Source organism: Bufo bufo, chromosome 1, assembly GCF_905171765.1.
Source record: "Bufo bufo chromosome 1, aBufBuf1.1, whole genome shotgun sequence".
Taxonomy (NCBI): domain Eukaryota; kingdom Metazoa; phylum Chordata; class Amphibia; order Anura; family Bufonidae; genus Bufo; species Bufo bufo.
The window spans coordinates 606,196,879-606,224,475 of NC_053389.1; the positions used below are offsets into that span (position 1 = coordinate 606,196,879).

A 27,597-nucleotide genomic window follows, 5' to 3' on the forward strand; every position below is an offset into this window, starting at 1 on the left:
AACTAGTGTTGAGCGAACTTCTGTTTTAAGTTCGGCGTCTAAAGTATGGCTTCCGGTTAGCGGAGAATCCCGATATGGATTCAGAATTCCGTTGTGGTCCGTGGTAGCGGAATCAATAATAGGCCATTATTGATTCCGCTACCACGGACCACAACGGAGTTCGGAATCCATATCGGGATTCTCCGCTAACCGGAAGCCGAACTTTAGACGCCGAACTTAAAACAGAAGTTCGCTCAACACTAGCTGAAACCCTTTCCACGTCAGAATGGTGGTCTTAATAGCCACGCCTGAGTGGCAGTGACCAAGGGATGTCTCCAGGAAGGAGAACGAGGTCCGCATACCACGCGCGACGGGGTCAACTCGAAGCGACTAGTATTTGTCGGAATGTCCTCCATCTGGATCCTCCGTAGAACCCTGCGAAGGAGGGGGAAGAAACACGTAAGGAGGGAGAACTCCCGCCAAGAAGAATCAGGGCGTCCACGTCACATGCTTCCGGAACTCTGGCTCTGGAGAGAAAGGTGGGAAGCTTCGTGAAGATACAGTTAGAACATCCGGAAGAATGGAAGAGTCCCTGTAGAAGGAGGAATGTGGAGGACCGGATCGTACCTGGAATGGAAGGCCACTAAACTAAAACCCTTTGCAAATGCAGATGAGGGAAGGTAGCAACGTAGGAACTACAAAGTCATGCGGGATGGCAATGAACCCTGAGCCAGAGGAGGAAAAGACAGGAGAAGAATAGGCTACGTTTAAGCCCATTCCCGTCTGAGACCAGCGCTATACACAAAGGTAGCCAAGGACTAAATGGCTGTGCAAAAACACCGCCTGAGGAGGAAGCCAAACAAGGGGAGCCACACTGTATTGCTAGCCCCATACCCCAGCAGAGGAGAGGGTCACCCGTAGAGGCCACCGAATTCAGTGCTAACAGAGTCCACCGCCTGACAAAAGAGCTGTGCAGTAAGAACCCAAGCATGTAGTAGTAAGCAACACCGCTCCCACAGTAGAAGCCAGCGCAAAACTGAGGGGGAGGCCCGAGACTATCCGTAGAAGCCACGTACCATACTGCCCCAGTTAAGTAGAGCTAACCTGAAAACTCTACCTGGAAGAGAGCAGAACTGGCGCAACTGCCAAGCTAGCTCCAGGGTAGGACCCCTACCTGAGGGGGATGTCCCACTGGAGTGACCACGAACTCAAGCATTAGTGAAAAAGCTGCACCTGTGGAGTAGAACAAGTTGCAGGAGCTAAACCAGAGTGCCAGCATAACCACTTTCCCAGAGAAGGGGGAGTGGTGGATAGAGAATACAGAGTCAGTGAAACACTCGACTCGCTGGAACGTACTCACCATATATGTGCAATGGAGTACGCACTACGTATTGATGCGGACAATATCATGACCGACTGGAACAAAGAAGGCCCATGGAGATGGGGGGGGGGGGGGGGGGGGGTCTCTGGAACACATAAGTGATGCTAGGAACCCCCTAAGAAGACAGAGGATGTTCTAATCATGCGCGAAACCAGCCCCAAAAGGAAGGAATAGCCACCGTGTCCACTGGTGGCACCCATATAGCACTAGGGTAAGAATGCCGGGCACCTGCAAGAACCGACTGTTGTCACGCCCCCTTGGAAATAAGCGAAGGTACCTAGAGCCGTGGTGCCGCAGAATTGCAGCATCCGAAGATGTTTAGGTATTCCCCGCTATTGATCACTTGCGGAAGGGGGTAATGCAACAGAAGCACGGTGATGTGCTACACTCCACCTATGAAAGGCTAGTGCGACAGTCGGAACCGTATTTAATGGTAGCGTAATTAGCTACCCAAGGAAGGTCGATGCATACGGCAAGTACTAGTCAGTGGCAGGGAGAATACCCTACCTATGAAGGTGGGGGGGGGCGCGAATGCCCACGGCTAGAACTAGTGCATATGGAGAGTCCTGTACCCCGTGGGAGTGCAATTGTTGCACCTAAGTAAGGGGATAATGCATACAGCACACAATGTAACAGTGACAATGTCAACGCGCCATGATATGCATGATATGGATATGCATGTAGCAGGTCCCGAAACCCATGTCATTGTACTTAGTCCACCCATGGCAGGATAATGTATAAGACAGGTACTGTATCCTGAAGTAGTGCAATTACTCCACCTAAGGAAGGGTTAATGCATATGACAAGTACCATTGGCCACCTTAGAAGCAATCTTAGGAGATTGCTTCGGACTCATGTATACGGCGAGTCCTTGTCTGAGCGTGACCCAGGGAGGAAGGGTGGGGTTGCGAGGAAAAAAGATGCAAAAAAAAAAAAACATGTGCGGTGCACGGCCGAGTTTCCTGCAAAGTTTAACCCTTTCCTGAGCGGCACACTCGGCGTCCGCTCCGGATCTCTGGTCATGGCGGTCCAACACAGGCAGAGATTATCTGTCTGGCCGTGCGCTCGGACTCCCTGCTCACCGCTTTGTCATGGAGAAAGCCTGCCAGGGGTTCCACTGACATTAACCCCCTATGTGCCTCCCTGCTAGGCAATGAATAAAACCTGCCAGAGGGGGAAGAAGGGAATGGCTGTAGGGTGCTGGGCTATACTAAAGCCCTGTTTCTGCTGGGACTCGACCCACGACCTTCTGAATCAGAGGCAAGGAATTTAACCACACAGCTAGAAGGGCTGGATTACCTTGTTAACCTCTGCATCACTGCCACCAGGTAGGGAGGGAGGGGGCGACCCAGGAGGGACATACTTACCTAGTCCCGTGTACTCACCTCTCTTCTCTTTCCTGCCGCCATCTTCACCCCTCCTCTGGTACAGCAGGGTCACCCCTTCAGCTACTGGCACCGTAGTGGCAGGACGCTGGAAAAGGGGGGCTTGGATGGGTGACCCCTTGGCTGGCGGGATGCAGAGGAGTGAGGCTGCCCTGGTCCACCTTGTCTTCTGTGGGGGAGGCAGCAGTGCGGATGACCGGCACTGGCGCAACTCGACCAAGGGAGAACAGGGAGGCGAGGCGTCCACTGTTTTCCCATCTGAAAAAGGAAAAAATAAAAATAAACTAAAATAAAAAATCTTCAGGAGATCCCTGCAGAGCAGGGAGGTCTTGCCTCCTATTGACACTAGAAAAAACTGAAGCTCTCTCTCCAGGCTGGAGGGGGTATAGCTGCCAGGGGAGGAGCTAACAGGTTTTACTAGTGTCAACGCCTCATAGAGGACATAGCTATACCCACGGTCTCTGTGTCCCCCAATGAATATGGGCGAGAAATAACAGTTACTGGATACCAGTAATAAGTCACATCATGAGGGCTTGCTGCACTCTCTTTTGAAGACATTTCACTAGTCATTTTATTTGGACAGTACAAGAAATCAACGACATTCAATACTGGTAATGAGTCACCAGAATTTGATGCCAGAGATTTAGTGTACAAGTCATTCTAACTGAGGAAGCCAAATGGATGTCTAGCGAAAATGTCAGTTGCTCTGACACATTACTTCTGATATACCATGACCTGGATGAATAAGAACCTTCACAGACAAGTTACTGGACAAAATAGAAATATTCTTAAAACTTTTGGATAACTGAAGTCTGATCTTTGTCCCCCTCCCTGATGTATTGGCTCATAGCAGCAAAATCCACACTGCTATACTGCCAACAAGAGGAAGTCCAGATAAAGTTTACAGACTATTAAAGAGATGGCTGAACTCAAATGTTCTCAAAGCATGAGCTACCCTCTTTGAAGAAGCCTCACCATACCGCTACCCTAAACCCCTTTCAGGTATACTCCTACTCGTGTGTGACCTACTGGTTAGCAATAAGCTCTGTATATGTGTGAGTACATGTATGCATGGGTGTGCTTACCAGCAGCATGCAGTTGATCTGCCAGGTCATACAGCAATTTAAAATTATCTCCACTCTTCAGCCCTCGACCTAAGATTGAAGAGAAAAAGTGCAGGTATTAATATATATTGCAAGAAAAGTATGGAAAATATACTCTAGCTAAATTTATGCCCTTGTAGTGTAATGGCTTTGCAGAAACAATCATATATAAAAAAGTCAAATGACAAAAACAATTTTTTAGAATGTCTAGTCAACAAATATTACTAACATAACAAAGCTCTAAATCTAAGCATGTTTTATACTTCTAATTAAATGATTCCATATAGACTAGGTATATGATTCTACATTACATATAGACTAGGTAAAAGGGAAAAAAATAAAATAAGAAGCTAGTGGGTGCTGCTGATAATCTTTCAATCTACCCATGAGATTCCCATTATAGGTTCAGATGCGCATTAAATAAGTTATTTGGCCCCATAGTAAATTTTATCTGCATTCAATACTCCAAACACCTGCTTTTTAGGTCAGCGATTTCCTTCCCCTGCATGCGTCCTGGAAGGATGTTTACATGCAGAACTTCCTGTTTTCATGAGTCAAACCCAGCATGGTTTGCTCTGTAATGATTAACAGGTCTCGCTATACCTAACTAGGCAAGAAGAGGGCAGGTGCAAGGGTGTGATTACTGCACAGGCAGTAGCGTAGCAGGCGGAGGAACTCCTGAGAAATATTAAAAAGGGCAAAGCATGTTGGGTTTGGCTAGCAAACCCTGCTGAAAGCTGATGAAAACAGGAAGTTTTGCATGTAAACACCCTACCTAGATCAGCTTATGCAGAGAATAGAGGGAAGGGAAGCTCCGACATGAAATATAGGTATTTGGGAAAGAAATATGCAGTGTGTGAGGATATTAATTGTAAATAAAAAATAAATAAATAAAAATATAAAAAAATCATAATTTGGACTGAACCTACTTTAAGGTAATGAACTGGCACCTTCTTCAGGCACATATTCCACATTGCTTTACAGTTACTGTTTCACTGGTTTTAACATCAGTACCCAAATAAACTAATTGCTGCCTTAATGCAAAAAAAAAAAGTCTTACTAAACAGAGTATAATAATCACCCAGTGCAAACATCTACTGTGAACTTACCTCCAGACACAACAACCTTTGCACTGGTCAATTCTGGACGATCACTTTTTGTCAGGCTCTGCTCTAACCACTCAGTTTTTCCAGCCGGTGCAGGAGGAGTTACTACAACACCAAAAATACATTTTAGATAATTTTTTTGCTGTGTGGGTTATGATGTATTGATTGCATCAATTTAATCTTGCAATAATAGAACCAGATAGGTACTGAAGTCATGGTCATAAAGGACAGGTATACAAAGCTTAGTTGCAAGGGTGGAGACTAGAGATTCGGCTCGTTCGCCAAATTTGTGGCGAATCTCGTTAATAAAACTGTTATTTCCTGGCTGCATGGAGCCTGTATAGTGGTGTAGAACACTGTGCCTTGCAGTAACACGCATAGGGAGTCTGCTGTGGTAGTGAAACAATACAGCGAGTCAGTATGACACGCAGATGACAGGAGTCGCTCTTAGAATCAATGCACACTTCACTTATTTGGGCAGTTAAGGGGCCAAAACTGATCAAATAACTCAAGTGTGACCTTACAGGTCGATGTTGGCGTCAAGAAGAAGCGCACTCCTTTTACACAGTCGTCAGCTGATTCCACATAGATGTCTACAGAACCTGTTCTATTAAACGCTTATACAAGTAGAGCCCCCCTGACAGAGTGGAGAGGGTGTCAACAGTAAGTTTGTGTTGATGTCACTGATTATTTTGCCCTTCCTCTGATCAGTCAGAACAATAAACCCCCAAAAAACGGATTCTATCTCTTGAGCATCCGCCTTCATTCGGTCAGCATTTGGTCAGTAATCCATCAGTATTGCTAAAGCAAAAAAAATTAAAAATTAAAAAAAATTAATAAAAAAGGAGTGGAACCAAAACAAAGATGACATGTAAATGGAATATTTGCATATCTTCTGTGTTTTGTATAAGCCAATTCTGATGGGACCATGTCATACAGGCCTTACAGCTGCTACATATACAGGATCTGTTGTGCATCTAATTTTTCCTTCCTTCTGACAGATCAGAAGAAGGGTCAAATAAATGATGTCAACCAGGCCAAAAAGGCAAAATAGTGGCCCAGTCATGAAGTGGGGAGGGTGGAAGCAGGATGAGGAGACCACAGAGTGGCCCAGTGACATAGTAGTGAGGTGGCAGCAGCATGAGGTGACCACAGAGTGGCCCAGAGACAGAGTTCTGAGATGGCAGCAGCATTAGAAGACTACAGAGTGGCAAGGTGACAGTGTGGAGAAGGCAGCAGCAGCATGAGGAGACCTGAGTGGTGATGTGGAATTAGCATCAGGAGACCACAGAGTGACCCGGTGACAGAGTGGGGAGGTGGGTGGCAATAACAGTACCCGGTGACAATGGTGGGTGTAAGAAGGAGCACTTGGCATCAGATGTGTGGCATCAGGCGGGTGGCAGCATCAGAATAGAAGCCGAGGCAGGTAGCCAGAAGAAACCGGTCTCTTTTGTCAAAGTATATAAATCTAAATCTAGTCTGATGCATCAGGCATTGGTGTTTGAAAACCCTTTCTGATCCACGCCTGACTCATCTTGACAAAAGGTCAGTCTCTCCACATTTTGGATGGACAGGAGAGTTCTACTTGGGGTAACTATGGCCCCCGCCGCACTAAACACCTGCTCTGATGCCACACTACTGGCCGGGCAGGACAGCTTTTTCAGGGCGAACTAGGCCAGTTGCAGCCACAAATCCAGTTTGGCTGCCCAGTAGTCCAGCAGATCTTCAATGTGGGGTGGCAGGGTGCTGTCCAAGTATGCCACCACCTGCTGGTTTAGGTTCTGCTCCAGGTCTAGCTGTTGGCGAGTAGTTTCTTCACTAGGCGGGGGAAGAAAGCTGCTCATCAGCGACTCTAGTTGCTGCTGATGGAGCTGGTACTGCTCCTACACCCCCACCCTGCCACAGCAGCCATGGCAGTGGAACGTGAGCACAGAGGACCCCCCGTTCAGACCTGCGAGAGGATGGACGATGACACACATAGGCATCGGCCAACTGACTACATAAGATGTCTCTATAGTAGTTCAGTTTGTCCTCCCTCTGGTGTAAAAAAGGCCCCCATTTTGGATCGGTAGCGAAGTTCCAACAAGGTGGAGAGCCAGAAGTCATCCCTCTGCCGAATGGTGACAATTCGGCTGTCACTACCCAAGCAAGTGAGCATGCAGCTGGCCATTTGCGCAAGTGACTCGGAGGGACTCCCTGCCTGCATTTGCACTGCATACTGCCACTGTGTGCCTGGGTCATCTGCATAGTCTTCCTCATCTCCCGCTTGCTCCTCCGGCTGCTCGTGCTCCTCCTCTCCGGTGTAGAAAAAAAAACCATTTTGCTACACATTGCTTGTGCTCCAATGTCGTCCTCCTCCAGTTCAGCCCCCACAGGGCTCATGTGGCCGGGAGATGTAGGTGCCACATCTCCAGTCCCCTGACCAGCCAGATTTACCAGCATCTGTTCCAGGATATAAAGCAGTGGAATGACGTTGTTTATCCTGTAGTCCTGGCGACTAAAATAACGTGCCATCCTCAAAGGGCCTGAGCAAACAGAAGATGCCATGCATGAGCTGCCATTGGCCAAAATCAAAGTTACACAAGGGAATACCTCTGTCCGCCTGTATCATCAAGAAATCGTTTATGACCTCTCTCTGTTCGTATAGTCGGTCCAACATATAGAGGGTGGAATTCCAATGGGTGGAAACATCGCATATCAGCCTATGTTGGGGAATGCAGTTCTGCCGCTGTAGCTCAATGAGGGTGTGCTTGGCGGTGTACGAGTGGCTGAAGTGCATGCAAAGTTTCCTTGCCATTTTTAGGATGTTTTGCAGATAGGTGGAAGACTTCAGGAACCGCTTGACAACCAGATTGAACACATGCGGAATGCAGGGCGCATGGCTCAGCCCTCCTTGACGCAGCGCCGACACCATGGTGTTCCCGTTGTCGGTCACCATGGTACAGATTTTGAGTTCTCGCGGAGAAAGCCAGGATTGGATCTTTTAAGGACGCAGAGAAGTTCCTCCCTTGTGTGACTCAGTTCGCCCAGGCAAACGAGGTGTAGAACAGAGTGACACCGCCGTGCCCTGCACATGTGGTATGCTGAGGCACTGTGAATTGTTCTTGCGGAGGCGGACATTGTTGCAGGACCAACGGAGTGAGAACGTGGAGGCGGCGTCACCTGGCCAAGTTGCTGGTGTGGCTGGGCAGAAACCACATTTACCCAGTGGGCCATAAAGGACATACAGTTGTGTTCAAAATAATAGCAGTGTGTTTAAAAAAGTGAATAAAGCTCAAAATCCTTCTAATAGCTTTTATTTCCAAACACACAATCGCATTGGGAACACTACACAATTATATTCCAAATCAAAACATGAAAAAAAAAAAAATGTATAACATTTTTGTTGTTACTCTGAAGTCTAAAACTTGAAGTGAATATTAGACTGTTCAAAAGAATAGCAGTGTTTGTATTCTTCTTTACAAACTCAAACATTCAGTATATAAACTGAAAAATGTTTGAAGATTTTGCTTTCTTTTGAATCACTTAACTAATATTTAGTTGCATAACCACTGTTTCTGAGAACTACTGTACATCTGTGTTGCATGGAGTCAACCAACTTCTGGAACCTGTGAACAGGTATTCCAGCCCAGGATGATTGGACTACATTCCACAGTTCTTCTTTATTTCTTGGTTTTGCCTCAGAAACTGCATTTTTGATGTCACCCCACAAGATTTCTATTGGATTAAGATCAGGAGATTGGGCTGACCACTCCATAACGTCAATCTTGTTGGTCTGGAACCAAGATGTTGCACGTTTACAGGTGTGTTTGGGGTCGTTGTCTTGTTGGAACACCCATTGCAAGGGCATTTCCTCTTCAGCATAAGGCAGAATGACCTTTTGAAGTATTCTGATGTAATCAAACTGATACATGATTCCTGGTATGCGATAAATAGGCCCAACACTGTAGTATGAGAAACATCCCCATATCATGATGCTTGTGCCACCATGCTTCACTGTCTTCACAGTGTACTGTAGCTTGAATTCAGTGTTTGGGGGTCGTCTGACAAACTGTCTCTGCCCACTATACCCAAAAAGAACAATCTTACTTTCATCAGTCCACAAAATGTCTCTTTAGGCCAGTCAATGTGCTCTTTGGCAAATTGTAACCTCTTCAGCACATGTCTTTTTTTCAACAGTGCTACTTTGCGGGGGCGTATTGCAGATAGTTTGGCTTCACATAGGCGTCTTCTAATTGTAACAGTACTCACAGGTAACTTTATACCTTCTTTGATCTTCCTGGAGCCGATTGTTGGCCGAGTCCTTTCCGTTTTGGCTATTCTTCTATCCATTCGAATGGTAGTTTTTCGCTTTCTTCCATGTCTTTCAGGTTTTAGTTGCCATTTTAAAGCATTTGCGATCATTTTAGCTGAGCAGCCTATCAGTTTCTGCACTTTGTTATATGTTTTCCCCTCTCCAATCAACTTTTTAATCAAGGTACGCTGTTCTTCTGAACAATGTCTGGAACGACCCATTTTCCTCAGAATTTCAGAGAGAAATGCACTGTACCCAGCATGTACAACATTTGCTGCCTTCCTTCCTTAAATAAGGGCAATAATTGTCACCTGTTTTTCAAAGAATGAATGACCTCACTCATTGAACTCCACACTGCTATTATTTTGAAAATGCCCCTTTCAATAAGTGATTGAATTACAGAGAATCAGCAGCATGCATGTCTTGACTGTTGGGTTTCTATTACTCTACTACACCTGCTAGTAAAATTACACTGCCTGCCAAAAAAAAATTGTCGTCAGAAAATACAAAAAAAAAAGATTCTCAATGGGGTTAAGGTCTGGACTCTGTGGTGGCCAATCCATGTGTGGAAATTATGTTTAATGCTCCATGAACAATGCTCTCTTTCACAATATGAGCCCGATGAATCCTGGCATTGTCATCTTGGAATATGCCCGTGCCATCAGGGAAGAACAAATCCATTGATGGAATAACCTGGTCATTCAGTATGTTCAGGTAATCAGCTGACCTCATTCTTGGAGCACAGTACGCTGAACCTAGACCTGCCCATCACTCTGGAACAGGGTAAATCTGGACTCAGACCACATGACCTTCTTCCATTGCTCCAGAGTCCAATCTTTATGCTCCCTAGCAAATTGAAGCCTTTTTTTCTGGTTTGCCTCACTGATAAATCGGTTTTCTTACGGCTATACAGCTGTTCAGTCCCAATCCCCTAAGTTCCCTTCGCATTGTGCGTGTGGAAATGCTCTTACTTTCACTATTAAACATAGCCCTGAGTTCTACTGTTGTTTTTCTTCGATTTGATTTCAAACGTTTAAAATGATCGCCGATCACGATCAATCAGGATTTTTTTCCAGCCACATTTCTTCCTCGAATACGATGGGTCCGCACTATCCTTCCAGTTTTTAATAATGCGTTGGACAGTTCTTAGCCCAATTTTAGTAGTTTCTGCATTCTCCTTAGATGTTTTCTCTGCTTGATGCATGCCAATGATTTGACCCTTCTCAAACAGACTAACATCTTTTCCACGACCACAAGATGTGTCTTTCGACAGGCTGTTTAAGAAATGAGAAGCAACTCACTGCACCAGTTGGGGTTAAATAACTTGGTGCCAGCTGAAAGACAATCGCCCATGCAGTAATTATCCAATAGGAGGCTCATACCTATTTGCTTAGCTAAATCCAGGTGGCTACTTTTTTTTTGGGACAGGCAGTGTATTTGCCATGTAGAAATATCATTTCTACCAAAAACAGTGATGGATCAGGTTAGTGATGTCTGACTGCTATTATTTGGAACACAACTGTATATTGTCCTTGCCCGTAGTTAAAGCTCCACACGTCGGCGCTGCCGTGCACTTTGGCAGACACCGACAGGCTCAAGGCCTGGTCCACCTTCTGTTCTACATGTGTGCAGGGCCGGTACTGCCTTTTTGGCAAAGAAATGACGGCTTGGGACTCTCCACCCCGACTCGGCACAAGCCATCAGTTCTCTGAAAGGTGCAGAGTTCACCACTTGCAAAGTGAGGGACTGCAGCACCAGCAACTTGGCCATGAGCACCTTCAGCTTCTGCACCGTTGGATGACCACATGCGTATTGCTGTGTCTTGCCAATCGCTTCGGTGATCGACTGCTGATGAAATGCGTGACGAGTAGAAGGACAGGAGCAGGAGCATCAGGACCGGTAGATGATGGGAAGGACAGACAGCTCCCTTTGGCTGAGGTGGTGGAGCCCTTGACTGCCTGAAATCGGGTGCGTGCCACTGGGCGATGCAGCGGTTGCTGTGGCAGGCTGGACCACCATATCGAAGCCACTGTTCTCCCAGGCCACTTTATGGTGACGCTGCATATGTTGACGCAGGGGCACTGTGCTAACATTGGCAACCCTGGCCACGCTTCACCTTCTACCCACAGATTCGGCAAATGGCCATGTTCACCTCTTCCGGCGGCTTAACAAAAAACTGCCACACTGCCGAGTGGGTGATTTTACCCCCAACACTCTGCACTGACTGACTGCTACAGCCGTTGCCTCCGTAAACCCCTGCACCACTACTTTCTGGGCAGGTAGGCTCCTGCGAAGCGGGTGGTCTATTCCAGGCACAATTGGCTCCCAACCTCCCACTGCTGCCACCCGGCCACGCTACCGCTTTGCTGGCTCCGCCGCTGCCTCACACGCAAGCTGCCACCCTCTTCTACCGATGATGATGATTATGATGAAGCCCCTTCGTCACCCGTCTCCCAATTGGGATGGGCTACATCATAGAGTACTGACTGCACGTCACTGATGTCCTCCTCAACGATCTCTGAGCCAGGAGCCTGACCGATCGCAACGCCAGCTCCCACGCCACTCTCCTCATCACTACTTGCCCATCTATCGGAGGATGCAGCAGATGTCTCCTCCACATCTTGGCTGGCCAGTAGCTGCTGACTGTCCTCTAGTAGCTCGTCCTCGCTGTACAGTGGAGCTGAGCCAACAGCATATAATACTTGTCAGAAGTGGACAGAGGCAGGTTGAGGACAGGTGAGAACATGGGGCCTGCTCCCGGGCCAAGCCAACTAAGGGTTGTGTCTGACGAACCCACTGACTCTTGATTGGGGGTGTCTGATGTCACTTGGGACGAAGTGGATGACAGAGTCAACCATTCAAAAACCGCTGGGTTGCTGGGACACCGGGAGCTCAGGCCTCTCGAAGTGACCCCTTCTGCCATGCCCCCTTACTCTGCTGCAACCTCTGCCTGCGCCAGAAACATTTAGGCCTCTGCTTGTCCCCTGTGCTGGGCCTGTCACTTCTCTGTCTGACATACTGTTAGATCAAATAAATAAATAGGAAATTAATACACCCCAAAAAAGGCTTTAGAACATATAACAACTGCACCGATGAACGGGAAATAATTTTTTTCCACTAATACGCCCCAAAAAAGGTTGTGATTTTTTAACTTCACCACACAAAGGCTAATAAGCCCCTTCTTTCCACTAATACACCGCAAAAAAGGCTTTAGAACATAACTGCACCGCACAAGGTCTAATAAGACGTACAAATATTTCCTAGTAATACACCCTGTTAATGGCTGTATCACACAGCACTTGTACCCCAATCACAAGCAAGGTTTGCTGGAATTACTGATGTATCATATAATGCAAACAACCTAAAAGCAGCAGTATAACTGCTATTTGGATCCCCAATAAGTGCAGAAAGATGTAATAGAATCACTCCTATTACCCAGGCTGTACACTCACCCTGTTCTCCTTTTATAGTGTAGCTAAGGACTCCCTATCCTTTCCGTACACCTTGATTAAATCTTTCCCTGAACTTCTAACTCGTTTTTTCAGCACAATAAAGTCTTTTCTACCACTGTCCGTAGCGCCTGCAGAAGTCTCTCCCTGCACTAAGTACACTGGAAAATAACTGAATCCAAGATGGCTGAGGCTATTTATAGGGCTGTGACATCACAGGGCTGGCTGGCAGCTGACTGGCTGCATGCATGGCATTATGGGTGATCCCTCGTTCCCAGAGTTCCTTTCTCCATGTCCTCACACGTGCAGCAGCCATTTTAGGAAAAAAAGCGATTCGTTAACACAAAGCATGAGGTCATTCGGAGCGAATTGAATTTTTCCTGAAATTCGTATCGAATTCCACTTAGTCAACTTCGATTCGCTCATCTCTAGTGAGGACCACCATTAAAATAGGCATTCCAGTATCAGCAAACAAAGTTTATTTTTAATAAAATAGTTATACAATTTCCTGATATACTTTCTGAATCAATGTCACAAATTTCAAGCTCTCCGTTTGCCGTCATTCAATAGGAATCACCATTTACTTTTGGTCTCACGATGAACTAGGGTTGTCAAATTTTGATTCGATTTCATAAAAAAGTATTGCGATACTTTATACAATTCAATATCACGCGAAAAAAATAAAACACCAAAAATGCCGCGTGCATTCCGCATTTTATGGAACGTCTAGCCCATTATAGTCCTATCCTATTGTTTGGAGGGACAAGGTGACTAAAAAATTAGTTTTTATTACGGCGTTCACCGCACAGGGGGGGGAATCTGTGGCCGACGCACCGTCACAGGGGGAGGGGATCTGTGGCCGACACTGTCACGGGAAGGGGGGGGGGGGGAGATCTGTGGCCGACACAGTCACGGGGGGGGGGGGGGGGGAATCTGTGGCCGACACTGTCACAGGGGGGGATCTGTGCCCTCAATGTCAGGGGGGGGGGGATCTGTGGCCGACACTGTCACAGGGGGGGGGGGGGGATCTGTGGCCGACACTGTCACGGGGAAGAGGGGGGGGGGGGAGATCTGTGGGTGGCACTGTTATATATGTGCCATCCACAGACCCCCCCAGCCCTTAACAGTGCCTTCCACAGATGTTCCCCATAAAACTGTCATCCACAGATTCTCTCCCCCCCCCCCCCCCCCCCGACTCCGCTCCAGTATACAAATATAAAATGTCTCATTCATTTAAAAGTGATTAAACATGCCCCCTCACTCCTAATATTACCGTACATCCTAACAGCTTCTGTTCAACGCAGGCAGGCACTCACTGACGTCACGTGCCTACGCCGCCTGCTTCATTCATAAAGTAGGCGGCGCAGGCACGTGACATCAGGGAGTTATGCTGCCGCCCGCCCCGGCCTGCCTGCATTCTACAGAAGCTGTTAGGGTGTACGGTAATATTAAAAGTGGGGTGCATGTTTAATCACTTTTAATTGAATGAGACATTTTATATTTGTATAGTGCAGCACTGGAGCGGCGAGGCCAGAGTACAGTGACTGCACCGCCCCGCCGCAATTGCCAGCCCCCAGCTCCTCCTCCCAGTCCCTCCCCGCTCGCTCATACATAAATGTCAGCATTCGCCCCATAAGACGCAGGGGCATTTTTTCCCCCATTTTAGGGAGAGGGGGGAGTGCGTCTTATGGGGCGAAAAATACGGTAATATGTTCATTTTTTATTGTTTATATATTTTAAATGTACAATTCCGAAAAAGGGGTGATTTATATTTTTTTACTTTTTATTTAATAACTATTAGCCCCCTAACCCTTGTCCTATTCACCCTAATAGAGCTCTTTTAGGATAAACTCTCCCTGCTGCCCTGGGCTTTGTGGACACAGCAGCAGGGAGGTTTCCATGGCAGCCATGGAAGGCTTTAGTAGCATCCAGGCTGCCATGGTAACAGATCGGAGCGATCTCATTGCTGGGGCTCCGATCGAAAGCTGCCACTGCCACCAATGAATATACTGGGAGTGGGGGGGCTTGGGGGAAATTGGAAAATAGCAAATCTTGGTGGTATCGTATCAATCCGGGTACAAAAGTATCAGCGAAAGTTCGATCCTCGGTGCAACCCTAGTACCCAACCCTAGATTACACTATCGGTTTCACCTTTTTGTTTTCTGGAATTTGATGCTATAGGATCAATGTACAGTGGTCCCTCAAGTTACAATATTAATTGGTTCCAGAACAACCATTGTATGTTTACATCACTATAAGTTGAGAAATCTGTTCAAAAGCTCCAAAATGTCATCCAAGATAAGAGAAAATAAAGATTTAAGAAAAATAAGCATATAGCTAAGGCAGATCCTTAAATACAGGGCTTGACAAATTTCCTTGGAATCTAGGAACCAGCTAAAAAAGTGCGGAGCCGTGTCATAAAACCCCCAGTAGATGCCCCCATAGTGCTCCCCCCCCCCCACTTCTCCATAGAGCCCCCCCAATAATGCATGCCAGTACATAAAGACCCCAGTAGATGCCCCAATAGTGCTCCTTCCCCTCTTCTCCATAGTGCCCCCCATAATGTGCCAGTATATAGGGCCCCTATAGTGCCCCCATATGTATATAGGGCCACCATAGTGCTTCCCCTCTTCTCCATAGTGCCCCCATATTGTGCCAGTATATAGGGCCCCATAGTGCTTCCCCTTTTCTCCATAGCCCCCCCCCCCCCCCATATTGTGCCAGTATATAGGGCCCCCACCCCCCTTCTTGCCGCAGTATACAATAAATAATAAAAACAATAAACTCATATACTTACCTTATGCTGCTGTCAGTGATGCGATGCAGGCCTCTTCCGGCCTGTGTCCCGCACTGTACGGCTCAGGAGGCACGATGACATCATCGCGCCGCCTGCACCGGCCTCTGATAGGCTACAGGCACTAGGCCTGTAGCCTATCAGAGGAACGGGCAAGGGAGACGCCTCTCCCCTGCTCCTTCGCACCATTCATCTGTATCGCTGTCCTGAGGACGGCGATACAGATGAATATGGAGATGAGTGCTTCCACAATGGAGGCGCTCATCTCCACTCCTGCTGCCTCCGGACAGAACGGCCCCCCTCCGGCGCTCCGCACCCGTCGCCCGTGCACCTTTGAAAACGGGCTGACAAATACCCAAGTGCCAGGACCAAATTCCTGATCGCCATGGCGACCTGGGATTTGTCGAGCCCTGCTTAAATATACCAGACAGAAACAGTTGCTAACTAGCAACTAATACAACTATTTTACCAGAGAAGCTGCCCTGATTGGTTGGATCCGAGTCTGAGGCATTGTATGTTGAGTCTAGTTTCAACTTACGATGGATCAGAAAAGACAATTGTATGTTGAAATTATTGTATCCTGAGGCCATTGTATCTTGAGGGATCACTGTATCCTATTTGGTGGGCATGTCACATTGTAGGCACCTTTTGGTCATTTACTTGTACCATAATTTTTGATGTCTTGGGATCTATCTTTCATACAATACCCGTGACTTGCCTTTTAGGGAATAGTCAATTGGTATAAAATATTAATCTTCAATAGAATACATAAAGGAGCACTCACCGGTTCTGTTTCAACAGCTTTATTCAATCCATGCCAAATTACAGATAAACAAGGGAGGGCAAAATAAATCCTTGGCCTACAGCCTTTTCACATGAGGTCACGCTTTCTCAGGGTCTCATGGGATACCCCCTTCTCTTCCTATACATAGTATTTACCCATTAAAAGATACATAAACAATTATATACCCTGCCATTTTTCACCTCAAGGACCAGGCCATTTTTTTGCAAATCTGACATGTGTCACTATACGTGGTAATAACTTTGAAACGCTTTTACTGATCCAGGCCATTCCGAGACTGTTTTCTCATCACATATTGTACTTCATGACAGTGGTAAAATGGAGTCAAAAAATGTAATTTTTATTTCTAAAGAAAAAATACCAAATTTACCAAAAATTACCAAATTTTATTTTCTCTACTTTTATAATAGATAGTAATAACTCCAAAAATAGTTATTTCTTTACATTCCCCATATGTCTACTTCATGTTTGGATCATTTTGTGAATGCCATTGTATTTTTTGGGGACATTAGAAGGCTTAGAAGAAGTTTAGAAGCAAATCTTGAAATTTTTCAGACAATTTCCAAAACCTACTTTTTAAAGGACCAGTTCATGTCTGAAGTCACTTTGTGAGGCTTACATAATAGAAACCACCCAGAAATGACCCCATTTTAGAAACTACACCCCTCAAGGTATTCAAAACCGATTTTACAAACTTTGTTAACACTTTAGGTGTTCCACAAGAATTCATGGAAAATAGAGATGAAATTTCAGAATCTCACTTTTTTGGCATATTTTCCATTTTAATCCATTTTTTTTTTCTGCTAACAAAGCAAGGGTTAACAGCCAAACAAAACTCAATATTTATTGCCCTGATACTGTAGTTTACACATTTGAAGACCCCCTGATACACCCCTACAGTAGAAATTCCAAATAAATGACCCCATTTTGGAAACTACGGGATAAGGTGGCAGTTTTGTTGGTACTATTATAGGGTACATATGATTTTTGATTGCTCTATATTACTCTTTTTGTGAGGGAAGGTAACAAAAAAATATGCTGTTTTGGCATTTTGTTATTTACAGTGTTAATCTGACAGGTTAGATCATGTGATATTTTTATAGAGCAGGTTGTTACGGATGTGACAATACCAAATATAACTTTTTTGACCGATTGTCTTAGGTAGGGGCTCATTTTTTGTGAGATGAGGTGACGGTTTGATTGGTACTATTTTGGGGGGCATATACCTTTTTGATCGTTTTGTGATGTAAGGTGACAAAAAATGGCTTTTTTTTACACTTTTTTTTACGGTGTTTACCTGAGGGGTTAGGTCAGGTGATATTTTTATAAAGCAGGTCGTTACAGACGTGGCAATACCTAATATGTATACTTTTTTTATTTAAGTTTTACACAATAATATAAAAATATATATATAATTAAATAAATAAAAAATTGGTGTCTCCATAGTCTGAGAGCCATAGTTTTTTTTTAGTTTTTGGGCGATTGTCTTAGGAAGGATATCATTTTTGTGGGATGAGACGACGGTTTGATTGGCACTATTTTGGGGTGCATATGTTTATTTACTTTATTTTGGGAAAAGGATTTTTATTTTTTATTTTACTTCAAAACGTAAAAAAAAATATTTTTATTTATTTTTCACTTTATTTTTTGTCCCACTCTGGGACTTCAACATTACAGGGTCTGATCCCTGTTTTAATGCAGCACAATAGATCTGTATTGTACTGCATTGACTATCAGTGTATTACACAGTGTAATACACTGATAGTTTGCCTATGAGACGCAGCCTGCCGTCTGGGCCTCTTAGGCCTCCATATATGCCAGGCCCCAAAGCCTTGGAATGGCTTGGGGCTACCATGGCAATCATCGGGTCCCCGCCACAACAGCGCGGGGACCCGATGACTAAGGAGAGGGAGCGCAAACCTCCCATATGCCGCAGTCAGCGCTGACAGCAGCATATGACGGTTTCATACACCTGCAGTTGCGTGATCACTGATGCTGGTGGATGCAGCAGGGATCCGGCTGTCAGTAACAGCCAGATCACTGCCGCTGATCCGGGCACCGCACGTGGAGGGGGGGGTGGGGAAGGACCGCAGGATGAAAATGCTCATCCTGGGGCGCAAATTACCGGACATTTAGGACGAGCATTCTCGTCCTGGGTCCTTAAGGGGTTAAAACATTTTTTAACATCCTAATATATTTGTATATAATTGTTTATGTATCTGTAATGGGTAAATACTATAAATAGGATGAGTAGGGGATATCCCACGAGGCCCAGAGGAAGTGTGACATCACACCAATCAGCCATAGGCCAAGGATTTTTTTGCCTTCCCTTCTTTATCTGTAATTTGGCATGGATTGGATAAAGCCATTGAAACAGAACCGATGAGTGCTGCTTTATGTATTCTATGGAAGATTAATATTTGCATCTGATTTTGGAGAGGAGCACCACGGAAAGGCTATGTGACTTGTCCCAGCAATTATGAATTGCTATTCAACCCCTTAGTTACTAGCCTGTTTTGGGGCTTACTGACCAAGCGTTTTTCTTCCTTTTTTCATCGTCACTTTCCATCAGCTATACTTTTTTTATTTTTCCGTCTATATAGCTGTATGAGGGCTTGTTTTTTGCGGGACAAGTAGTAGTTGTAATGACGCCATTTTGGGGTATACATAACTTTACTGATTAACTTTTATTTACTCTTTCTGGGAGGGAGATGGGAAAAAACAGCAATACTGACACTGAGTTTTGAAATTATACCGGTAGATTTTGCAGGGTTCATTTTTCGGCATAAATAATATATCTTTATTCTCTAGGTCAGTACGATTACAGCGATACCAAATACAAATACATACAGGTTGTTGTTTTTTTTTTACTACTTTTGTGCAAGAAAAACACCCTTTTTAAAAAAATAAATAATAATAATAATCTTTTTGCATCACTACATCCCAAGACAAATAACTTTTTTAGTTTTCTTTCTATGGAGTTGTTTGAGGACTTGATTTTTGCGGGATTATGTGTAGCTTTGATTGCTATCATTTTGGGGTAAATAACACTTTTTGATCGCTTGTTATTTTTTTCCAGTGGCAACTAAGAATAAATTAGTAATTCTGATGCAGTGATGCAAAAAGATTCAGTTTTTGTGTGGCGTTCACCGTATGGTATAATTTACATGATATTTGTGTGGTGCGGGCCACTACAGACGCGGCGATACCAAACACGGCACATTACATTGGTATAATGTAAGACGCAACTATAGCATGTGCTTGTGTACACTGTGAAATATGGTACTGCCACTAAAGATCTGCTGGTCATTTATTGGGAAGCCAGATGTCTCCCCCTTCACTGCGGTACTATAAAGGCAACAAAAGATACAAACGACTATTCTTGTCCATAAAATGGACAAGGATGGGACATGTTCTAGAATTTGCGGGCATACAGATGCAGACAGCACATGGATGAAATTATTTTTTCCAGACCCGTAGAAATAAATGCGTATCGGACGTGCGTGCAAACTATGATCATGTGAATGAAGCTTAATAATAGAGATCGTACATACATTCCCTCCCAGAAACAGAAATAACAATTTCGCCCTATAAGACGCACCGGCCCATAAGACGCACCTAGGTTTTAGAGGACAATAAGAAAATAAATATTTTTAACCAAAAGGTGTGCTTCTGGTGGGTTTTGAACTAATGGTGGTCTGTGGATGGCACTGTTAAGGGGAAGGGGATCTGTGGATGGCACCGTTATGGGGGGAATCTGTGGATGGCACTGTTATGGGGGGGGGGATCTGTGGATGGCACTGTTATGGGGGGGGGATCTGTGGATGGCACTGTTATGGGGGGGGGATCTGTGGATGGAACTGTTATGGGGGGGGGGGATCTGTGGATGGAACTGTTATGTGAGGGGGGGGATCTGTGGATGGAACTGTTATGGAGGGGAAGGGGGGATCTGTGGATGGCACATATATAGCATCTTATGCTATATATGTGCCATCCACAGATTTCCCGCCCCCTATTCCCTCAATACCAGTGTCATCCACAGATCCCTCCCAATAACAGTGTCCTAGTGAATGACCCCCCAATACAGGGGGTGGGGGGGGGGGGGTCGGCATCCATTATTGTGGGGCCCGGTGCAGTCACTGTATTCTATTACACCGTGCTCGGCTTACTCTAGTATTAATAGGTAATGTGTAGGCATGGGCGCTGTTTTAAACTATAGTAATCCTCTGCAGCATAGAGAAATCCATGTAGTACGGTACTCATCTGTTATTCCAATTCTCCACCTACTATTATAATAAGGATTACTTTGCAGCAGTTGCAAACTGAGATTGCTAAGCTTTCTCATTATGGACTTATCTTTGTGCTCACTGCTAGACAAGTACAATAATTTCTATTTAATTTTTTATTAATTGCATAGTCCCGATAAAAATAAAATCCATTGCCATACATTGCAAAAGCCCTCCACAGAAAATCCTGAACAGAAAGTCTATGAGGCACTCTGCAGCAGCGAGGAGGGACAGCGTTCAGCCTACTTCTAATTCCTCATTTTAGCAAAGGTTGGGGGTCTCAGCAACTTAGACAACCACTGATTAAAACCTTTGATATGTCACTATAACAAAAGTTTTTTCTAAAGTGCAGTTACACTTTGAGAAATACTCACCATTAACAACACTTGCACTGCCTCCAGAACTTGGAGCTGCTTCAAAAGACGTGCCTCTGACAGTGAGCACCTTCACGGCTTCATCGCACTTTATAGTGCACAAGGCATTTCCTACAAATGAAAGAACAGACATGTCTGGTTTCACTTTACAATAACACCAGTTAAAATTCTACAGTTATACAACGGAGCACTTAAAAGGGGTTGGCAGAGTTAATTATTACATTAATTGTAAAAGGCAGGGAAGGTATTAAAATAATTATATATATATATATATATATATATATATATATATATATATACACACATATACATATACATACACACACACACACACTGCTCACAAAAATAACATCCTAGATCTGAGTTAATTAAATATTCTTCTGAAATACTTTGTTCTTTACATAGTTGAATGTACTGACAACAAAATCACACAAAAATAAAAAAAATGGAAATCAAATTTTTCAACCCATGGAGGTCTGGATTTGGAGTCACACTCAAAATTAAAGTGGAAAAACACACTACAGGCTGATCCAACTTTGATGTAATGTCCTTAAAACAAGTCAAAATGAGGCTCAGTAGTGTGTGTGGCCTCCACGTGCCTGTATCACCTCCCTACAACGCCTGTGCATGCTCCTGATGAGGTGGCGGACGGTCTCCTGAGGGATCTCCTCCCAGACCTGGACTAAAGCATCTGCCAACTCCTGGACATTCTGTGGTGCAACGTGACGTTGGTGGATAGAGCGAGACATGATGTCCCAGATGTGCTCAATTGGATTCAGGTCTGGGGAACGGGCGGGCCAGTCCATAGCATCAATGCCTTCGTCTTGCAGGAACTGCTGACACACTCCAGCCACATGAGGTCTAGCATTGTCTTGCATTAGGAGGAACCCAGGGCCAACCGCACCAGCATATGGTCTCACAAGGGGTCTGAGGATCTCATCTCGGTACCTAATGGCAGTCAGGCTACCTCTGGCGAGCACATGGAGGGCTGTGCGGCCCTCCAAAGAAATGCCACCCCACACCATTACTGACCCAATGCCAAACCGGTCATGCTGGAGGATGTTGCAGGCAGCAGAACGTTCTCCACGGCGTCTCCAGACTCTGTCACGTCTGTCACATGTGCTCAGTGTGAACCTGCTTTTATCTGTGAAGAGCACAGGGCGCCAGTGGCGAATTTGCCAATCTTGGTGTTCTCTGGCAAATGCCAAACGTCCTGCACGGTGTTGGGCTGTAAGCACAACCCCCACCTGTGGACGTCGGGCCCTCATATCACCCTCATGGAGTCTGTTTCTGACCGTTTGAGCAGACACATGCACATTTGTGGCCTGCTGGAGGTCATATTGCAGGGCTCTGGCAGTGCTCCTCCTGTTCCTCCTTGCACAAAGGTGGAGGTAGCGGTCCTGCTGCTGGGTTGTTGCCCTTCTACGGCCTCCTCCACATCTCCTGATGTACTGGCCTGTCTCCTGGTAGTGCCTCCATGCTCTGGACACTACGCTGACAGACACAGCAAATCTTGCCACAGCTCGCATTGATGTGCCATCCTGGATAAGCTGCACTACCTGAGCCACTTGTGTGGGTTGTAGACTCCACCTCATGCTACCACTAGAGTGAAAGCACCGCCAGCATTCAAAAGTGGCCAAAACATCAGCCAGGAAGCATAGGAACTGAGAAGTGGTCTGTGGTCACCACCTGCAGAACCACTCCTTTATTGGGGGTGTCTTGCTAATTTCCACCTGTTGTCTATCCCATTTGCACAACAGCATGTGAAATTGATTGTCACTCAGTGTTGCTTCCTAAGTGGACAGTTTGATTTCACAGAAGTGTGATTGACTTGGAGTTACATTGTGTTGTTGTTCCCTTTATTTTTTTGAGCAGTGATAGAGATATATATATATATATATATATATATATATATACACACACACACACACACACACACAGTTTTATTCAAAATTATTCAACCCCCACTGAAATTGAGCGTTTTGGCCAGTTTGACACTGATTTTGATCATTTCAGTCATCTTGTTTACAATTAAATCAAAGAGGCACTTGTAAGTCAGATTAATATAATATAACATTTATCATGAAATAACCACAAATGTCTTTTCTGTGCTCACATCATTATCAGTTTTATTCAACCCCCAAGTGACATTCAATCTTAGTACTTAGTACAACATCCTTTTCCAGTTATAACAGCTTTTAAACGTGAAGCATAGCTTGACACAAGTGTCTTGCAGCGATCTACGGGTATCTTCGCCCATTCTTCATGGGCAAAAGCCTCCAGTTCAGTCACATTCTTAGGCTTGCGCGCTGCAACTGCTTTCTTTAAGTCCCACTAGAGGTTCTCAATCGGATTTAAGTCTGGTGACTGCGATGGCCACTTCAAAATGTTCCAGCCTTTAATCTGCAACCATGCTCTAGTGGACTTGGAGGTATGCTTGGGATCATTGTCCTGTTGAAAGGGCCAACGTCTCCCAAGCCTCAGGTCTGTGACGGACTGCATCACATTTTCATCCAATATCTCCTGGTACTGAAGAGAATTCATGGTACCTTGCACACGCTGAAGCTTCCCTGTACCTGTAGAAGCAAAACAGCCCCAAAGCATGATTGACCCCCCGCCATGCTTCACAGTAGGCAAGGTGTTCTTTTCTTCATAGGCCTTGTTCTTCCTCCTCCAAACATAGCATTGATCCATGGGCCCAAACAGTTCTAATTTTGTTTCATCAGTCCACAGAACACTATCCCAAAACTTTTGTGGTTTGTCCACATGACTTTTGGCATACTGCAGTCGACTCTTCTTATTCTTTGCAGACAGCAAGGGGGTGCGCCTGGGAGTTCTGGCATGGAGGCCTTCATTACGCAGTGTGCGCCTTATTGTCTGAGCTGAAACTTCAGTACCCACATCTGACAAATCTTTTTTCAGTTCCTCAGCAGTCACACGGGGACTTTTCTCCACTTTGCGCTTCAGGTAGCGCACAGCAGTCAAAGTCAGCATCTTCTTTCTGCCACGACCAGGTAGCGTTTCAACAGTGCCCTTTGCCTTGAATTTGCGACTGATGCTTCCTATGGTGTCTCTTGGTATGTTTAACATCTTTGAAATCTTCTTATAGCCATTGCCCTTCCTGTGAAGAGAAATCACCTCCTTCTCTTGTCTTCCTGTACCATTCTCTTGACTTGACCATGTTTGTAAACACACCAGTAAATGTCTAGAAGGAGCTGAGTATCACAGTCCTTTTAAATCTGCCTAATTGGTGCCTATTATGCTTGATTGCTGCTCCTTGACATCCACAGGTGTTTTTAATACCTGATCGAAAACACTTGAATGAACCTCTGTTCTTAAGAGTGGTAGTCTTTAAGGGTTTGAATAATTGTGTCAATGAAGAAATCACAAAAAAAACATTTAATACTGTATTACAAAAACAATTGGTCATTTTTGTTGCATTTGGTTCTTTAAAAAGTCCTTGTAAGATTTCATTCTGAACACAATTACAAATGTACACTAAATTCCCTAAAACCCTTTACAGCATTGGGGGTTGAATAATTTTGAACACAACTGTAATATATATATATATATATATATATATATATATATATATATATATATATATATATATATATACACACACACACACATATATATATATACACACACACACAGTTGCAAGAAAAAGTATGTGAACCCTTTGGAATGACATCCCGTTTAACCCAACTGCAGTGAACAAAGATATGTGTCCCAATTATATAACTACAGAATATATTACATGGATGATCTGAAAGGGAAGACTAAACACCCTGCAGTTTTCCCTCTCTATCCACCTAGCAGCATTAGTGTCACAGCTGGAAAAAATTGTATAAAAGCCACATATGCAGAGCAGCAGCTGGCAGGGGAGGAAGCTGGCGGTGGACATTATGGTTAGAGCCTCAGCCTACTAAAAGCGCCAGTGGCATCTCCACCAAACACAGAAGTAAACTGTACGGCATCCATTTTCATGGCACAAGCTGCACAATTACATCTGTTCATTCCCTGAAGACTGGGAAGCATTTGGAAAGCTGTCAAGGATGTTCTTCAGGTTTCCACCTATTTAGGTCTTTGATGAAATGGTCTTTGGATCACATGGGACACCCATCTACCACCAAAAAGCCCTAAAAATGATACCGTAATCCACATAGATAATAAAAGTGAGAGAACTTTTCCTTTGGTTAGAACAACCAGATGAAGAAGCACTGAGGCCCAGTTCTCTGTCACTAGGAATGACAGGATCACCATTTGTGTGGCAGCTGCAGCGGGCAGCCCAGAGCGTTACACCAGGGACGGTGTTGTGGAGCTGGATATTGTGTCGTGTCCTCCCTCTGAGGTTTCTCATCCCAAGGACATGGATTGTATGTTGTTGTGACGAGTTCTCAGAACAGCAGGATGTATTAATATTTAAAAGGACATGTGGGGGAGAGAGCATTTGATATTACTTGGTCATGGGGATGTACAGATGGGGTGAATTTGAGAACTATATAGTTTTCCAAGCAGAAAATTGTTAGTCACATCTAAAAGGGGCTAAACAACCATTTCATTCAGAAAATAAGCTAGCCTGTGGTCATATTTAATAGTCTAATAATGGCAAATGCCAATTTCTACTATACCAGACATTAAATCGACCCCCTTACTAATGCCTAATCCCCTCAGTATATGTGCGTCAGTTACCCGATAGCCCTCTATCTGCTGTACTAGAAATCAGTTCTCCCCGCACTGACCAATCTGCAGAGGCAGAAGAGCCGCAGGGGTGGAGAGAGCAGCGGTCTGAACCAATGAGGAGACAGGAGGTGTGTCTCGGACTACATCAGACTCCCTGTATACACGGCAGATACACTGTAGTCACAGATCACAGCTCTAAAATAAAGGAGCTGACCCTAAATAGCAGCTAAGCTCTGTGAAAAATAGTTTACATCAGAAGCCAGAGGGCTCAGGAGAGACGTGAGCCAGCATCAGGAAGCAGGTAAGTATGGCTCTCTTCACAAGTCTGCCAAAAGCCCCCCAAACCTGTACAACGTCTTTAAGAAGGAAGACACCATACCAAGGATCAGCAACCTTCGGCAGCTGCTGTGAAACTACAACTACCAGCATGATGACATACTCAGCTGTTCTATGTGAATTGAGGATTCTGGGAGTTGTAGTTTCAGCACAGCTGGAGTGTCAGAGGTTACTGCTCCCTGCACTATACAGTGATTGAGGGAAGAATAAACATGTACAGAGTGTCAGGACCTCCTATTATCCTACAACCAGAGCCACAACTACGGACCCATCAGACACTTTAAAAGTGCATATAATCATTAAAATCTTTGCGGCCAATCAGAAATGCTCTAAAGACAGGGCGGCTTTCCTCACTCTTGCCATGTCAGACCTTGCTCACAAGGTACTGTTAATCAACAACTAGCAAGAGAGCAGAAGGACTTTCAGATGGAGAAAAATTTGCCAAACCATGTGTATGAGGACAAAGTATTCCGCCACTGCACATCTGGTCAACTCGTCTCATTGACATTTGGTGTTTGATGATCACCATTTATTAATCTGGTTCTGGGCAACAACATGACTGGACCAAAGTGACGACAACTCCTATATACTGCACAAGGCAACAAAATGGCTTAAGGGCTCATGCACACGACCACTGCCCGGTCCGCAACATAAGGGCACCGGCCATTTGTGCACCGCAGCACGGAAGCGGACCCATTCACTTGATATTGTTCACAATAAATCAGCTTCACCAGAAGGGGAGTATTAAAATATGGGATGAAGATCTGATGCTCAGGATCACCATCTGTAAACCAAATGTAATAATTGGTTGTCAACATTTATTGCACATTGGAAGGACACGCCACAAATGTCTGATTGGTGCAGGTCCCACCTCTGGAACCTGCTCCTATTTCAAGAAGGGGGCCCCGCTGTGAACAGAGAACACGCCAGGCATTCATTGCTAGCGCACTCTGACATTTCCAGAATGGAGAACCATCCAAACATACCGTTTGCGGCCATCTCTCACCGCGATGGAGCTTCCAAAAATAGCCTTTCGGAAGTCATAGCGGTGAACAGAAAGATGGACATGTATGTGCGACTTGCTCTCCCATTCACTTCAGGGCCCAATTCTTGAGATACAGAAGGGTCCCAGAGGTGGGACCCACACACCTATTAGACATTTTAAGGTATAGCCTATTGATATGCCAGAAATATCCAGGTGGGAATACCCCTTTAACAAGTTATCACTTTTATAACAAATCCTCAAAAGTGTTATTTTTTTCTTTTATATAGTATCAACATATACTGCAGCAATGTACAGAGATTGTCATCATTCACATTAGTGCTTGCCCCACAGGGGCTCACAAACTCCAGCTTAACCAATCTGTATACCCGGAGGAAACCCACACAAACACGGGGAGAACATACAAACTCCATGCAGATGGTAGATGGAAACTTTCTCTCCCGAATAGTGGGTGGAATCACAGATGATAACTAAGCATAAGAAGCACCAATGTAAAATAATGATAAAACTACTGAAACCATGTTCATCATAAGGCATAATCAATTTTATAGTAAATTACAAAAATCTCTATTAGCGCATATATCCACCATTTTACATGTAGATGGATCCTTTTCTATAT

The 27,597-nt window shown here is 44.9% G+C and overlaps 1 protein-coding gene across 1 annotated transcript in view; it reads right to left on the bottom strand.

The window, feature by feature from the left end:
- The window catches only part of ETFA (electron transfer flavoprotein subunit alpha), a 58,135-nt gene that overhangs the window by 16,899 nt on the left and 13,639 nt on the right, over window positions 1–27,597 (bottom strand). The window contains exons 6-8 of the mRNA XM_040413606.1: window positions 20,954–21,064; window positions 4,958–5,059; window positions 3,831–3,899 (exon numbers count right to left, since the gene is read on the bottom strand). Of these exons, the coding sequence (XP_040269540.1) occupies window positions 3,831–3,899; window positions 4,958–5,059; window positions 20,954–21,064 (282 nt within the window). The remainder of the gene's footprint in view (window positions 1–3,830; window positions 3,900–4,957; window positions 5,060–20,953; window positions 21,065–27,597) is intronic.